The sequence below is a fragment of the Xyrauchen texanus genome, chromosome 7, assembly GCF_025860055.1.
Source record: "Xyrauchen texanus isolate HMW12.3.18 chromosome 7, RBS_HiC_50CHRs, whole genome shotgun sequence".
Lineage (NCBI taxonomy): Eukaryota > Metazoa > Chordata > Actinopteri > Cypriniformes > Catostomidae > Xyrauchen > Xyrauchen texanus.
The window spans coordinates 26,317,165-26,335,487 of NC_068282.1; the positions used below are offsets into that span (position 1 = coordinate 26,317,165).

Consider the following 18,323-nt stretch of genomic DNA (forward strand, 5'->3'; position numbering starts at 1 on the left):
CACCAGACAGCCAGCTGATCAACCTCCCATCTGTATGCAGACTTGTCAGCATCACAGATAAGGCTGATGACAGTGGTGTTGTCTGCAAACTTAAGGAGCTTGACAGTGGGGTCCTTTGCAGTGCAGTCATTCGTTGTACAGGGATAAGAGCAGTGGAGAGAGAATGCATCCCTAAAGAGCACCAGTGCTAATAGTGAGGGTCATGCATGTGAGTATCCCCAGTCTCACTAGCTGCTGCCTATCTGTCAAAACGCTGGTGATCCATCGACAGATTGGGGTGGGGATGGAGAGCTGGGTCAGTTTGGTTGGTCTTGAAGGCTAAACTGAAGTCCACAAATAGGATCCTTGCATAATTCCCAGGTCTGTCGAAGTGTTGCAGGATATAATAAAGTCCCATGTTGACAGAATCATCCACAGACCTGTTTGCTTGGTAAGTAAACATGATTGGGAAAGAGTGACAAAAAAACATGACAAACAAACAAAAATAACAAAAATGCAAGAGAGCTCCACACCGAAGCAGCCATCTAAGGCCCAGACTTCGGTGTTTGTTTGGCACAAACCATTCTTTCTTGGGGTCAAACACTCACCCAAGAATGAAATCTAGCAACATGATTCACTGTAAGCCCTCAAGCTTCTTGAACCCAGCCTGCAATTCACCCAATCTTGCAAGCCTCAATGGAGCTGTCGCAACAAGGTACAATTGCCGAACCGTGCTCTCCAACAGTGAAGGTTTATGTGACATGATCTCACCTCACACAAACTACTGCACAAAACAGGCCCTCAAAGACCATTTGAGGTACGAACAGGAGAAAGAGTGCTAGACAAAGACAAAGAGACAGAGTGAGAGAAAACAGACAGATTTAACTGGCATGCCACACTTTGCTCTTAGACTAGAAAGCAGTGTGCCTTGGTGGAGAGCTGAAACATCAGCAGTGCATACCAGAATAAAAGGCAAGAAAGAAACCAATACACCCAACCAATACTTATGTGTGTCTGGTAAATTTGCAAATTGATGTAGATCCAGGTGAGATGAATCCAGTTCTGCATCAGCCTCTCAAAGATCCCTATAATATTCAAGTACCATCAGCAGTTGCAATATACCTGGAGATAGCTATCCATTAACATCCCCATACATCTCTATGGCATTTGCTTGGCTGGTGCCAGATGCCCCAAAAGTGCTTGATCTGAAGGCTATCATCTTTGCTTATGGCAACTCACAGGCATCAATAGCAACAGATAGGGAAATATATGTCCATTTCATGCTTTTAAGAACCCTCTAAAACATTTTTGTTACTGGTAAAACATCTATATAAAGCTATAATATAAACAAATTCCAGTTTTACATGTTGCATGAAAAAATTTAACGTTTACATTTAAATTAGTGTTGTCCAAAACTACCAATTTTCATAATTGGCTAGTCAGTCACACAATAATAAGTTAACAATAATAATGTACAATAAAGGCTCCGTTATGAACACATGACCCCGACCAGATGTGTTTCAGAAGGATATGTGGGATAAAGCACAGCATTTCAATATGTGAACTAATGGTTATGCAATAAATAAATAGGCTACATAACAATTACATCATACTGCACGATTAGTAAAAAAGGTAAAAATAAGAAAGGCTTCAATGCAGAGCAGCACAAAACCTCTCATGAACATCCTAAACACAGAATGACATGCTTCAAAGTAAACAGAGAGCTTGGGAGTCTCAAGGTAATCCTCTGCATGATAATATGGGTATACATCTAGTTCACTACACCAAGCAATTTAAACTTTTCAGCAAAATAATTTTAACTCTCCACCTGAAATACGGGAACATGTCTCACAGCAGTGGATTTAAACTCTGACAGCGATCGTCTTTTAATAGATCATTAATGCAGGGCTTTGATGGTTGTAACAGCAGTGGTGCACAAATTAACAAAACTTAAAGCATTAAAGAGACTAAAGTTCTTGCAGAGGTTTTTTATGTGCTGACTATTAAAACATCAAGCTAGAATCGCACAAAAACTCTCTCCAAGACGTTGTGTCTCTCAATTAATATTAGAATTGCGTCAAACATTAAAACCACCACCACAAAAAATTATGTTAGTACTTGACCCCAGTAATCGACTAGTCAGTTGTTGGACAACTATTTGATTAGTCAACCACCATGGCATATCACTAATTTAAATGGCTGTCAGAGGGGAATATGCTTTTCGGCAGCAAAAGGTGTAGTTCCGGTATCTGCCAGCAGGTGCTAATAAGGTCATGATTACCATCCAATTCCTGACCCACTGGTGGGCAGGGATAGACTAGTCTCAGCCTTAGACGGCACGGCCACAGACCACCCACAGTCAGGGGAATGGAGGTTACGACAGTAACCATGACATTCCCCTTCTGTCACTCACTCGACGTTGTGGTCCATAAAAAAGCGCCATGCACTGAACGTGTTACGTGACTGTCGAAACAGGGGGGATGGAGTGGTCTTGGTATCATCTCCAGAGCGAATATCCGACTGCCTGGGTTGGCCGTCTCAGGAGCGCATCAGAGCTTTCCTGGTCCGGGAATGGGTCCTGGAGACGGGGGGCGTACGCCGCCTCGAGGTGCTCGACGCTTCTTCACTGGCGAGAAATGCTGGGTGAAGTCGTCGACGGTGTTGCCGAAGAGGAAATTTAGCCTTGTCAACGTGCATCTCGACCATGTTCAGCCAAAGGTGGTGCTCCTGGACCACGAGGGTGGCCATCGCCCACCTGAGTGCCTGAGCTGTGACCTTCATGGCTCTGAGAGCAAGGTCGGTGGCAGAGCGCAGTTCCTGCAGCACATCGGGATCGGGACTACCCAGGTGCAGATCTGTAAGTGCCTTGGCTTGATGGACCTGCAGGAGAGCCATGGCATGCAGGGCGGAAGCGGCCTGCCTGGCAGCGCTGTAGGCTTTGGAGGTCAGTGATGATGTGCAACAGCCTCAAAAGAATTTCAACTTGTTAAAAACAAGATGTTTTGGCTACATATAGGACTTTTATCAGACTTTCATCCTTAGAAATCTTTATCTTTGTTACAAATTGTAAGTGCAATTGTAAAAGTCCCTTAAAGAACAGTGGATAACTTGACCTAAAACAAGAGAAATCTGAAGCCAACAGCATAGAGCAACTGTGCTTTCTTGTAGTTACGACTTTAATGGGTTTGCGAGAAGTGTTCTGCAGAAGCTGTCATGTTGGCATGCACATTAAAACATCATGAGGCAGAAGAGAGCCAATGCAGTTCATGACCTGTTTTAGGGTTACAGCACTTTAACATCCCACAATTCCCACGTTTTCTCACTCTGCAGAGACTTCGCTAAGGGCAAGTGAGTAATATGCAAATGCTAAACCAGAGTATCTAGGACAATGAACAACACTCTCTGATAGAAAGTTCCATTAATGCACTATGAGCCTCTGTATAGCCTTTATCAGAAGTGTTTATATCTGTGTTTGAACACACTTGACTTGATCCATTTACAACAGTCCAATGTCTGGGGTCTCGGCCCTGTACAATATCGGTTCAAAAAATCCCAAACTCTTCCAAGATTCTTCATTAAGTTTTTATTGCAAGATGTATTATACATTATGTGTGCCTCTCCAGCTGACTTTTCTCCGAGAAAATGCATCAATACTCAACTTCATATCATAGCACAAAAAGAGAAACGTTTTGGTTCACCGTTAGTCATGGACCTTCAAAATCTTTCAACTGATTTTTGAAAAATGTTTGAAGATTGATCTGACAAATTTATGCACCACAGACGTTTTTTGGAGAGAAAGACGTTTTTTGGAGAGACAAACTTTGGAACTAAGGAATTTCTCCTCATCTAAACTCTTTTGTGAGTTCCCTAATAAGTTACTCAAATTCAGTCTCTCAAGCACAAAAAAGAACAGGATCTCTTGCATAGTAAAGTGAGCTAAAAATATTAATTAATCAATACATTTTTGAGGGTTTTTGGTGGAATTATACTTAAAAGGAACATAAAGTGTGCCTCAAAGTCTGCATTATTCAGATCTGCGTCCCGCTTGTGCTCTTTAGAAATGAAAATACCATGTAAAAAAGGGAGGAAGTAATGTGTGTGCTGGCATGAACTGTGATGAATCCAGCCAACTGTAAAAACTATTATGCCTTGTCTTTATGAAGACTTATGTTCTAGCATAGTGTACCACTACATTACCATGTATCCAATCTTTGCTAATAATTGCACTAATGCATCTTGTCTCATTTTATCTCACACTTAAGGGCTGTTGTATTCACTCTCAGAGAACAGGATAAGAGACAAAGAAAACTGAATCGTGCCTGTCTCTGGAGAACCCAAGTCCTCTGTTCTAGCAGTTCAAACTATAATATTCCCAATTGTAGTAGTACTAAGTGTCCAGACAGGAAAGATCATGGCTTTGACTCTGCTTAATTTAGTTAATTATTAGCTTTGGGGTTCCACTTCGGCAGTCACTCAAAGCTCCCTTTCTACCCCCATTCCCCTATCCTGGCCTTTTTAAAGGGAAGGAGGCCTTAAACAAGCAATCCGATGGATAGTAATAGTACAGAGTTTCTAATACTCAAAGAGTTTCTCATCTTTCAGCCCTGATCTTCAGAGGAGTTCTGGATGACATCCTGCAGGATCATAAGCGTAATCTTACAGGAGGGAGACACATGAGGAAAAAAAGGAAGCAAAGGAAGAGGTAAGAAATAAAAAGATACATCAAGCGATATGGACTCATGATCTCATTCTTATATGTGGGCTAATACATTCTGCCCTACAAAGGTAAAACGCAGCAACTACACCAACAGTGAACCTGGGAAAAATGGCTTCAAAATTAGTTAGTTGGTTTTAGGGTGGAATCTGTAGTTACTTTCATCCTCTCTGTTCTCTTTATCTATGCATACTGTAGCTGAATCAAACCAGTCTTTCACTAGACAGATCATTGTCAAAATGAACCATTTTGGGTCATAATTAAAGGGTGAGTTTACCAAAAAAATTTAATTCTCTCATTCCAGATGTGAATGACTTTCTTTCTTATGCAGAACACAAACAAAGATTTTTAGAAGAATATCTCAGCTCTGTTGGTCCTTTCAATGCAAAGTGAATGGTGGCCAGAAATCTGAAGGTCCTAAAAGCATCATAAAGGTATAATTCATAAGACTCCAGTGGTTAAATACATATTTTTAAAAGTGATATAATAGGCGTGGGTAAGAAACAGATCAATATTTAAGTAAATTTGTGACTATAAATCTCAACTTTCACTTCCTAAAATCTTCATTTGTGTTAAGCAGAAGAAAGTCATACACATCTGGGATGGCATGAGGGTAATTAAATGATGAGATCATTTTTATTTTTAGGTGAACTATCCCTTTAATTAAATTTTTACTAAATGTGTAGTTACAGATTTGTGCCTGTCCACAGTAACATTGCATGTGTGATAAGTTTTTGTTTTTGCTTTAAAGCTCTCATGAAATGACTTGACGAACACAATTTTCTTTTCTTTACTGATGTATTTACTAATAATGTAGGTTGGGGTAGGATATACTGTAGGCTATCTAATATTTTGTGCCTTTGTAAATAGCCCAAATATTTTAATATTAGTTACTTGCTATTGCTATTTGGTGGCAGGTGGTATTAGAGGCATTTTCATTCTAGAGAGCGTTTTATTGGACAAAAATTTTATATGCCCCTGAAAAGATATTTAAATAATCAATAGCATTGGTCCATTTAGCAAGAGGAGAAAGACAGTTAATTTTAAATTCATATGATCTAATAAAAGTTTGTTTTGTCAACTGTTTGGAGTACACTAGCATATACTGTAGATGGTCTCAAAGCTAACAGACGTAAGCAAAAAACCATGTATTTAATCTTCAGATACAATGCGGTCTCTCTCTCTCTCTCTCTCTTTTACTTTCTTTAACCTCATCACACCATTCAACTTCATTTCCCTTTTAGTCCCTCTCTTTAATAACAGGAGTTCAGTGCTCTTGGTCAGATGCCGTAGCTGTGTGTGACATTCTCAGTGACTGGGCATGCCTGGCTGACAGCAGACCCATTTACAGGCTGACTAGCCTGCATTCAACCTCCCTCAACCATTAATACAGTTTGCAAACACTGTGCATATATGTATGTGCCAGTGACCGCACAATGTGACAGCTATATATGCTTTTATTTTCATGCATAAGAAATGCTTCTGGCTTCAAGGAGACTGTTAAAAGGTATTTTGTTATGGTGAGGGTCGTGAGATTAAGCTTTCACATGTATAGTGTTTGAATGAGGGAATATCAGCTGATGGTGCAAAAAAAAAAAAAAAACACTTAAAAAGGTGGGAGAGAAAGAGAATGGTTCTTTGATCACACTTTGTTTTACAGTGTTCATTTTACTCTACGTATATTTACATTTCTACAGGTACTGGGTAAACATCATTAGTTTATGTCATTAAAGTGTTAATTAAAGAAATATTTAAATACAATTTAAGCTCAATCGACAGTATTTGTGGCATAATGTTGATTACCACAACAACAACAAAATATTTACTTTTCTTTAAAAAAAAAATACAAAAAGCTTTGGGTTACAGTGAGGCATTAACAATGGAAGTGAATGAGGACAATTTTTGGAGGGTTTAAAGGCAGCGATGTTAAGTTAATAATATTATAAGAGCACTTACATTAATTATTCCTTTAAAACTCATGTATTATTTGAGCTGTAACGTTCTCATGGCAATGACGTTGTAGAATTGGCTATAACTTTACTCAGAAAAGGTTAGTAAGTGCTTTTTCCACACTAAAATCATGTTAACATAAATTTTGTTTATGTTTTGTTGCTTTACTTTTGAAAAAAAATAATATTTTAACATTTACTGTTTGTCCCCGTTCACTTCCATTGTAAGTGCCTGACTGTAAACCAGATTTAGTTTAATCTCTCCAATTTGGAATGCCCAATTCCCACTAAATAGTAAGTCCTCGTGGTGTCGCGGTTACTTCTGAGACCGTCAATCTGTGCATCTTATCACATGGCTCATTGTGCATGACACCACAGAGACTCCCAGCACGAGAGGCTTATGCTACTCTCCGCGATCCAAACACAACTTGCCACGTGCCCATAGAGAGCAAGAACAACTAATTATTATTTAATTTTTTTAAATATAAATAATAATTAATTAATATATATATATATATATATATATATATATATATATATATATATATATATATATATATATATATATATATATATTTTTTATTACCTAACAAGCTTTTTCTGTCATTGCTTTTTGATATTAGTATTCATGCTTTAGCAAAACAGCATTTAAAATAAAGTATTCTGAAACAGGGACAGTCAGCAAGAGTCAGAATTAAAGAGTTGCAACTGGACAAGAGAATCAGACACAAAATAGAAAAGTCTTCAGGTCTAAATTTGTCGCTTTAGACAGTAGAGGAAGTAGTGAAGATATGGAGACCAGAGCTCAGTTTCCCCACTACTGAGTGAAAATAGAAGCTGACAGTAAGAGCTGATGGTAAGAAGCTCAGGGAATGTCTTCTGTCACTTACGGTAAAAAAGGGAAGGTCAGACTGCTGGGGGTGAATATAGCAAAATACAGACCCCATCACATTTTTAGGGGTTAATCTCACTTCTGCAAAGCAACAAATAACCTACACCTGCTTCTCAAAAAGAAAGGTCTGCCCATGTTCTCATGTAAATGACACAGAGCAAAGGCTAATGTAGGCAAAAGACAGCATGACCACATCCCTTTTTAAACATGATGTCACTGCAATGTTGTGCATGCAACACAAAAGCATACAAAGTTCAAGGGGTTTTGCATTTTTCAAATTTAATGCATATTTGTCTTTCTAAACCTGATGATCCATGATATCCCAAATTTAATTGAGAAACAAAAAAAGGAAACTGATCTTTTGCTAAAAAGTTTACATGGTCATCAATGTCATGAATTTGAATGTTAAAATTGAATATTGACCTTCAGATGCAGAATCTGAAACATTTCTTATTCAATTTATGTATCTTTACAATTTCAATGTGGACTTTTGAAATGCTGTAAAACAAGCATTTTCCATGTAAATATTTTATAACGTATGCATGATTGTGCTCATCCACAAGAGAGCATGAAAATATCATATACTATACAGACACACTAATAAAGCGTCTTTACGCTGTTGAGTTACAGGAAAAGATCACCTTAAAATGAAAATTCTCTCATCATTTACTCACCCTCATGCCATCCCAGATGTGTCTTTCTTCTGCTGCACACAAACAAATATTTTTTGAAGAACGTTTCAGCTCTGTTGGTCCACACAATGGAAGTGAATAGGTACCAACATTTTGAAGTTCCAAAAGCACATAAAGGCAGAATAAATGTAATCAATAATTCTCCAGGTGAGAAACAGATCAATATTTAAGTCCTATTTTACTATCAATCTCCACTTTAACTTTCACTTCCTTCTTTTGTTTTTGTCTATTCACATCTTCGTGCATATCGCCACCTACTGGGCAGGCAGGAGAAAAGGGCTTCTAGGGCTGTTGCAGTGGCAATTTATTACCTTCGCGGTGGTAAAGGACCAATCACCACCGGTGAACGGTGATGCACTATGGTTGGAGGGCAGGAGAGGTGCACAAATTACGTTTAGTGTGGATCAAACTTTAAAAAGTGTGTCACTAAACATAAAATAAAAATTAAACCCTTTGTAAAATATCACAAAAATACTCATAATGACATAAAAATATTTTTTTTTGCATAGGTTAAACATTTCTGTCTGTTATTGCACCATACAGCCTATCTTATATGTCAGTGACATGAACACATCAATGGCAAAAATATTCCAAACTGTCAGATTCTGTTAATATTGCTTTTTGAGAGGATCTCACTTGAGATATGATGTTTTCAGCAGCACTGAATACACGTCCAGAACGCGGTGTAAAACTTGCCAACGAAATTTCGGACAAAAATGTTTGAGCAAAGACAGGATCATTCAGGATAATGAAACAATTTCAATTCAAACATTGTTGACAAAATATGATGAGAAATAAACACTGCAAGATATTACCAATGTACTGACAATGTTTAAGAAGGAAAACCTTATTGTACAAAACCTTGTTTATTCAAATCATCCAGTCATTGAATTGTGAGGATTTTTCTCATCTATGCAGCGTGTTGGGAGATGAAAGCATTGATTAAGAAAGTGAAAAAAATTTGCTTTTTTTTACTTATTTTCAAACGCATCATACATATACACTCACTGGCCACTTTATTAGGTACACCTGTACATCTACTTATTTTTATCTAGAGACTGTAGTGCATGAAAATCCCAGGAGATCAGCAGTTACAGAAATACTCAAACTAGCCCGTCTGGCATCAACTATCATGCCACAGTCTAAATCACTGAGATCACATTTTTTTTCCCATTCCGATGGTTGATGTGAACATTAGCTGAAGCTCCAGACCCATATCTGAATGTTTTTATACACTATACTGCTACCACAGGATTGGCTGATTATTTAATCGCATGAATAAGTAGATGTGCAGGCGTTCCTAATAAAGTGGCTGGTGAGTGAATAAGAGATTAATCTGCTATCAACTGCATAAATATAATATTAAAACCTAGGTCTGCGATGATTCAATGAAGCGAATGCACAATGGAGCTTGACTTTCAGATAAGATTGCATAAACTTTCTTTCAAATTCTTCTTCTCGCACTGTGAATATGCTGTTGCAATATTGCGCTATGTATTGGAAAATCAAGAAGTCTCTAAAAAAAAACAATATGTCCCTAGAATGAAGAATCCACAGGACTTTATTTCAAGTTTTCGCAAGGTCTTTTATGTAAGTTTATATATTTTCGTCACATGCACAACTGCCGGTGGCACTCTGGGCAGTTGTCACGGTGATGCTAGCAGCCCAATCTGTTTCTCACACACACACCTAGCATATCGCTTATAAAGATATAGATTTACCCACTGGAGTTGTATGGATTACTTTTAAAACACCATTATGTGCTTTTTGGAGCTTCAAAATGTTGGTACCTATTCACTTGCACTATGAGGATATACAGAGCTGAGATATTCTTCTAACAATCTTTGTTTGTGATCAGCAGAGGAAAGTCATACACATCTCGGATGTCATGAGGGTTAGTAAATGTGTCATTTTTGGGTGAACAGTTCCTTTAAAGCTGCTCGATACCTGCTCAAACTTCTGAGTAAAGACGCAACGGTACTTCTGTTTAAAAGAAATGCAGCATTAAAAAAACTTACACTTAGTTGCTGTCATGATAGAGCATATATTTCATGATTTAGTTTACATTTAAATTAGATTTAGTTGTATTTAAAAGTATAATTTCCTATTTTCATTTACTTCATATTTCTAAAGTCATCCTTTTATATTTTAAACATTAATCTCATCGCATTAAACAGTCTAAATACCACTTCAGATGCAGCTTCTGTGCCATCTTTTCAGTGTAAAGATGCATTATTTAACCTCATGGTTAAACTATATAACCTCAAACTCATGCAAGCTCTATGTGATGTGTACTAGTCACATACCAAAATACTCCTGAGAGGGGGGGTTGTCCATGTCATACAACATCTTCTTAGTCAGGCGGTCCAGCTCCTCCTCAGGACGGCCCTAAAACACATCAAAGATACCCAACACAGTTACACATACTGTACACTATCTCAATGACCCACTAATTAGCTTGCAAGCACATTTTTACAAAGAGTACAAATATCACAAACATCATACAAAAACAATCACGTTGATGTTTATGAAAACAAGATAATGATAACGAGAGGCTAATTAAATGTATGACATGATGCAACAGATTTCTATGGAAGTGCTCAAGCATCTCTTAATTAGAAGGATCGTCAGCCTAACAAGATTATCGGTGTAACAAATAACTCAGACTGTTGCTGAGGTTTCAGAAGTCAAATTGACATCTGTGACAACTGTGTACTCTCTCAAGGCAGTCACAAGCAGAGCAGACAATCTGTATGAACGTAATCAGCTGTATTAACATACAATTTCACAGCTCATTTTTAATTAAAATAATTTCAAAGATTGTTCCTGTACGATAATAGGCAAACGTTTCTGAGCTGAGGTGTTGAGTGTTGTGTTTGTAGGTCTTGCAATGTGGTGGGCTGCAATATAGTTGAGAACATCCCCTGAGTTTGACTGAATAAATGCTTGCATTTGATATTCCGCGAAGTAATTGGCATCATGAAAGGGGTCCTTGGTTCTAAAAGGGTTAAGAAACCCTGGTTTAATCAATGTCTTCTGAAGCGATCCAGTTGGTTTTGGGTGAGAGCAGACCAAAATATATCAAATTTTTCACCGTACATGTTACGACTGCAGTCTCTAAGCACCATTATGATTTCAAGCTTGATTACACTACTAAAGCTTGACACATGCGAAGAGCACTAGATGGTGCTATAGGAAGTGTAATCGAGCTTGAAATCATGATCGCCAAGGAGACTGCTGTCAAGAGGTACAGTGAAAAAGGAGTTGTATTTTGGTCTTTCCTCACCCAAAACCAACTGGGTCAAACCGAAAACATCGATTACACCACTAGAGTCTAGTTGGTGTAATATGGATTACTTATGCTGACTTTATTTGCTTTTTGGAGCTTTTGGAGTTCTGGTCACCATTCACTTGCATTGTATGGACTTCTAGATATTTGTCTATAATTTGTATTTGAGAAAAAGCAGAAGAAAGGTATACACATCTGGGATGGCATGAGGGTAAGTAAATGATGAGAACATTTTCTGTTTTGGGTAAACTGTCCATTTAACCCTCTCACAATAACAACAAAACCTTGTGCTTTTGTAAAATAAAGAAAATAAAAAGGTTTTTTGTAGTGTTGTCTGAAAATTTAATTCCCAACAGACTTCACTCTATTATACCCATAATGCAATCGGATTTGAAACTAAATTATACAAATTTGTAATGAGTACAAATGACTTGTTTTGCCTCTTCTATGAGAGCTTTAATAGGAGAGTTTCTAGATAAATAATCTGCAAATAAATGAATAAATAAAAAAAATAAAAAATAACAATAGCAATATCATTATGTACACTTGTGTTGATTCTTGTTGTCATTGTTTATTTTTTCCTTCTTCCATTCTCTTGTCTTCTTTTTAAACAAATATTTTTAAATATGGCCAACAAACAGAACAAAAACCTATTGTAATGTAAAATGCGGCTAAAGGCACACCTTAAGAAAAAATTGCTTTTTTGTATAAAGATTACAAAAAAAAAAAACAAATGCATTTCCTTTAACTGAATATTGAAGAAAAAACATTTAGTGTGAGAAAAAATTATAATAATAATAAAGAACGGTTGTTTTGATTAAAAGTCCTTTTAAAAAAAAGAAAAAGAAAAGGTAGAAAAAATGTTTGGGGTAAAAGGTATAGTGATATTGTGTCAATTTAGGGACAAAAGAATTTGTCAACTTAGGCAAATAATTTTGAGATAGCAAGATGCTTTTTTGAGAAACAAATTAAGATAATGCTAATTTAAAATCCCCACTTTTGAAAAGGGTTAACCATTTTCTGTTCAATTCAGTCACATTTGGCATTTCATAACATCTCAAGTATTCTATAAACAAATGAATCTCCATTGTGATTGGATCAGTCAATGTCAGCCAACTCTGAAAATGTTTCACAAAAAATCTATTCGCCCCACTTAAGAAAAACAATGTGTTTTATGTGTGCCTTTACCCCAAAAACTATCCTTTCACTTAATGGACATTTATTTAAAAACTTTCGATTTAATCACCTTGAATAAAACTGAAAATGACAAATAAGTATTTTGTCACAAAATAAATGTGATAGTGTCAGGGATTGTCTTAAGCTACATATATTTGCAATGTTTTAAAAATTATTACATATTACATCAAATTACTTTAAAATCAAACATTAGACATTACACAAAACGACCTCGTGGATCAGGAATATTTAACAGTGTATAGTGACCTACAGGTGTTAAGGAAAGTGCTGTTGTAGTTTTTGTTGCGGTTTAGTGGTTTGGGAGAAAATCTATTAAAAAGTGCCTTTTAACCCAGGGGGCCTTTAGCCCCATTGTACCCTATTATCATACCATTCATGAATATAGTTCACAATTATTATTGATTTGATTTATGAGTGAGTGATATGAAAACAGCAAGAGTCTTAACCAAATGGCAGGTTTGATCAGTCCAAAACCAGTAAAGATCATACAATGACCATTTACCTCTGCAAATTTGGTTAAATAGGAAACCACACCAACAAACACATCTACAAAACTGTTCAATTAAATAAAGCAATGCACACTCAGGCACTGGTGGTAAGGGAATGGGTCAATTATGGAGCCAGAGGTCAAGATGCTTCTGGTGTTGGTGGTAGTACAAGATCTCACAATACGAGTAGTGCTTAGATTAAAACACCATTTACAAAAACAAATCATAATCCTAGGTTTCCTTTTCTTCTGACCAACAGACCAAAAAAACAAACAAACTTGTACTTCAGTTTACTACCAGTTTTTATCAACACTTAAGTTGTTAACTCATTTCCTCTATGCTGAGTTGGTTCTCACAAACTTTTGCATGTATCTGCGTACTGTCAGGTCTGTGAGACACATTATGTCAGTATCATACAAAGCTGGTGACAGCATCTTACACAGAGAGTGGGATACAAACTTCAAGTGATGAAAGCCCACACAAAAACTTAATACAACTAATTATTATGGTGGGGGTTAATTACTCCTATATGTGCACAGTAATATATTGGATGAATTCAAATAATCCTGGACTGCTCAGTGAACTTTTTGCAGATCTTTCTGTTAACCTATGGCTTTGTATAGTATGCACACACAGGTGGGCCTGGATCCCTTCACAGAATTGTAATTGAGAACTGTTTTGCGTGTGGATTCTGATATATTGTGATTCCCTCAGTAGCTCTGTGTGGTACATGTGAAAATTTGACATGTAATTTGACAGTCTGTGTGGGCAGAGTGAATTGAGAAAAACAACTAATTAAAAAAAGCTGTATGTAATTATTTCTACTTATGTACGACTTCAATAATAAACTCTTCTTCATACATGTTAGCAAACAGGACATTGATAATAAAATGTATTTAAGAATAAAGGAAGGAAAATATTTTTTTAGGAAGCAAGAATATTTCTTAATAATAATGTTTATAAAATAATAAATTAATGAGGGCTTATGGAAAAAGTAATAAAAGAAAGTAACAAAAAATGTCACTGGGTAATGACAAAACTACCCTCTTAGTGAATGCCTCTGTGTATTTGATAATTATATTATATTCTATTCCAGGCCTATCCACTTATGGGTTTAGTATCGTATTAAACTGTAGATGTCAAATATCTGTATTCAGCTGTCTAAGAGGTGATTGTTATTGAATATGTATCTAAAATGTGTTATTTGATGAAAAACAAAAATAAAAATACGATTAAGTCAGCTCTGAAAACACTTAACACTAAGAAAACAGTCCCAACAACTCAACACAAAAATAAAAAGTAATTACATTAAAGTGTACCATGGTGGTATTTAAAATGTTTTCTAGTGCATTTATTGTCTTGTGATATCTTGTGCCTTTTTACAGCTACTTTTGTGTTTTATGTTTATTTTATAATTAATTAATAGAATATAATTAAATTCATATTGATTTATTTCAATGCATTTATTTAACTGAAGTAGGCCTATGTGACATCTATACAGTGAATGGAAAATACATCTATACAGTAAATAGAATTTATTTTTGGTTATAAATGGTTAGAAAAAAATATCCTTATCAAGACAAAAGAACTGCTTTTAAAAAAGAATGTCCAGTGGTCAAATATTGCATGAAAAGTACATTTTTGACAAAGATATAAATATGTTTTCTGTTTGCATACAGTTGTAACCCACAGGAGACGCTGTCAGCTATTTTGTGACCTTTTTAAGTGTGACTAAAGAAATTTGTGTAATCAACTGAAGAACCATATTTTGCCTATTAAAAAAGATGACATGTTTTGAGAGCATCTTGGTAAGAAAATGAAAAAGCAAATAGATTAATCTTCATTTTAACAGCTTTTTCTTTCAAAAGAGCTTCATGAATTTTTCAAAATCAAAGCGAGATGGAGGGACAGATTGAGAGTGATAAGTGGTAGAATGGGGTGAATAGACTACTTCTAAACAAAATTCTGCTAAACAAAGCCCTGCACTACCATGACTCTGGGATGAAATAATGCAGACAAATGGCAATGAATAAAAAGCACATCTCTCTTTCTCTCTCTCTCTCTCTCTCTCTCTCTCTCACACACACACACACACACACACTCAAATCGACTTTCAAGAAAATGGTTAAGGATTGCATTCCTGTGTACATGAGGTCAATTTTCCCTCCAATAATGTTATCTATTACATAAGGGAGTTAGTCAATGAATGTTTCCTTTGGCAACCTGTTAATCCCTCCATTAATAAGAGAAGACTACAAATAATTTTTAATTAAGTGGTAAGAACATATCATCATCATCGGTGGTCTCTCAAGATCGACTGTCCTCCAACTGGGTCATAATGGTATTAGAGGTAAGCAAAGAGGCCAATCCTGGAAAGCACACATTCTGGGGCAGTGAGGGCAGGTGTAAGATGTAGTGGTTTGCACTCCAGTTTGAGCCTTTTTGGTAGTTCTCTTATTTCTGAGTCTGTGCTTGTTTTCAACAGTACGCAGTAGGTTTTTATTGAAGTGTGTAACACCTGTTTGCACAAACGTACTCCAGGCTTCCCTATTGGTTGCTGTGTGATCCTAGGTATTTAGGCCAATAGCTGCTTTTCCATCTTTGGGCCAGAGTGAGCCAGGGCAATCGGTTACGGCTGGTCAGCCGTAACCGATTGCCTCAGACCTCGAGCCGTGAGACCAAAATCGATCTGCATTCCTACCACTGGGAGATCACAATTTGAAAAGACCCAGCCAGAAAGCAGCACTAGCACAGCTGAGGCAATGGCATACCATCAATGTTGGCTTTGGACGAGAGATGGCTTCCGAGGTAAGGGAACTGATCAACATTTGCAAGTCTCTTTTCATCAACATAGATGGCTGGATACAAAGAAGAAGTGTTTAAATTGTCCGGTCGCTGGTCTTTTTGATGTTAAGGGCCAAACCAAGCTTGTTGTATGCCTTTGCAAAGCATTCAGAATTGCCGGTCCACCTCAGAGAGGGACACTAGGGCGTTTTTAGCATACTGCAGATCTACAATGGATGTGGTGATACATTTATGCATTTGGCAGACGCTTTTATCCAAAGCGTCAGCCAAATGCAGATAGTTTTGCCTTTGACCCTGAATCTATTTATGTTCACAAGATTTGCAGTGGTGGTGGTGTGGTGCGGTGGTGTAGTGTACTAAAGCACATAACTGTTAATTAGAAGGTCGCTGGTTCGATCCCCATGGCCACCACCATTGTGTCCTTGAGTAAGGCATGTTGCTCTGGGGGGATTGTCCCTGTAATAAGTGCACTGTAAATTGCTTTGGATAAAAGCAATTTAGCAATGCATAAATGTAAATGTAGAAGATTTTCATCTGTTCTGTATATGATTTTGACTCCCTGAGGCAGATTTTCACCTATAAGGTGTTCCTACCAAGAGCAATCCTCCGGATGGCATAGTATGGTATCATTAGAACACACATTCTTCTCCACCATGGCAAAGTGGCAACCCATGGAGAAGAAAGAACACATACTGTAAACTCAGACAATAGAGTAGAAAAATGAAAAATATTTCATAATTTTCTCACCTGTAAATCACTTTCTTTCTTTCGTGGAACACAAAAGGATATGTTAGGCAGAATGACAACCTTAGTCACCATTCACTTTCATTGTATGGAAAAATTATGCAATGAAAGTGAATGGAGACTGAGGCTGTCATTCTGCCTAACATCACCTTTTGTGTTCCATATAGTCAAATGGGTTTGGAACAAATCGTGTGTAAATTATGACAGAAGTTTGGTGGCTCAGCAGTTAAAGCTTTGGGTTACTGAACAGAAGGTTGGGGTTTCAAGCCCCAACACCGCCAAGACACCACTGTTGGGCCCTTGAGCAAGGCCCTTGACCCTATCTGCTCCAGAGGTGCCGTATCATGGCTGACCCTGCACTCTGACCCCAGCTTAGTTGGGATATGTGAAAAAAATGTATAATGTGTGACAATAGCTCAATTATTATTATTATTATTTGTATGTAATCAGCTATTATGTTACTTTTCAGCACTGTAAATCCATCAGAATATGATTGACTCTGATAGAATAATGGTGGTTTGATTGTGTAATCAGCAGAACAAGAAGGGTAATGTATAATGACTGGTGTGCCAGAGGGGGGCACAGGTGGAGGAAAGGAGGTATGAGTGAGGAGCAGACTCAGTCAAGTCTTTAAACCTCTACTCTCACGCTGGGTTATCGGCATTCTGTCAGGGACCATTAGACAGCACATTGGTGGTGTGCGTTCACCTGGGGCAATGTACAAAACAGACCCAAAACAGACCCCCCCCACCACCACTACTACTAAACTAAGTCTCTGCTTTCCCTTTTTCCTCCCACCTCACATTCCCTTTTTGCCATGACCATGGTAGAAAGTACAATAGTAATACCATGCTATTTGGGGCCAAGGTAATAATTAAAGTTCCATTTTTAAGTACTTTGGTGTGCAAGCACTAAGTGAAAAATTACTGTTCAGAGAAACTGGAAAAAAGATTCTTCTGTCAAAACAATGAGCAATGCAACATTTTATGCCTTACACTCCTAAAATGAAATATCTTGCCTTTAAGTTATTACATTTAAAGAATCTCAGTCTGTGCATTACTATGAGCAACAGAATACATTGTATCTTATCAACAATTGCATCAATTGAATGCAAAACGTCCTCCCTCAGGCATGATTTCTGAGGGCAGAACAATGCCTTCATGTCTAGCTAAACCCTTTATTAGAGGTTGAGAGGAGATGGAACTGCAATTGTAAAGGTTTAACATAGTAAATCATACAGTTATCTAGTTAAATATAGTAACTTCTAACATTTCCCAACAAAATGTCTTCTCCTTAAAAGTCTCATGTGAGGAGTATGTTATTACTCCTGACATCTCTTCAAAGACTTACCTGCAATACGATGAACGTAACGTAGAAACTTAAAGGTGAAGTGTATAATTTCTGTACCACTGTATATCCAAACATTATTTAAAAAGATTATGATATCCCAAACAGATATTTCTGCCTCAAAATCAAGCCATTGACTGGTTGAGACAGAGGTCAAAATTTCGGCCTGCTTATGATCCTCAATCAAACATTGCAATGTTGAACGCACCACAGATCCACAGTGTTTA

The 18,323-nt window shown here is 37.1% G+C and overlaps 1 protein-coding gene across 2 annotated transcripts in view; it reads right to left on the reverse strand.

Annotated features, from left to right (window-relative positions):
- The window catches only part of LOC127646513 (lipoma-preferred partner homolog), a 308,283-nt gene that overhangs the window by 46,937 nt on the left and 243,023 nt on the right, over positions 1-18,323 (reverse strand). For both annotated transcript variants that reach the window (XM_052130234.1, XM_052130235.1), the window contains exon 7: positions 10,533-10,614. In XM_052130234.1, coding sequence (XP_051986194.1) covers positions 10,533-10,614 — 82 coding nt within the window. The remainder of the gene's footprint in view (positions 1-10,532; positions 10,615-18,323) is intronic.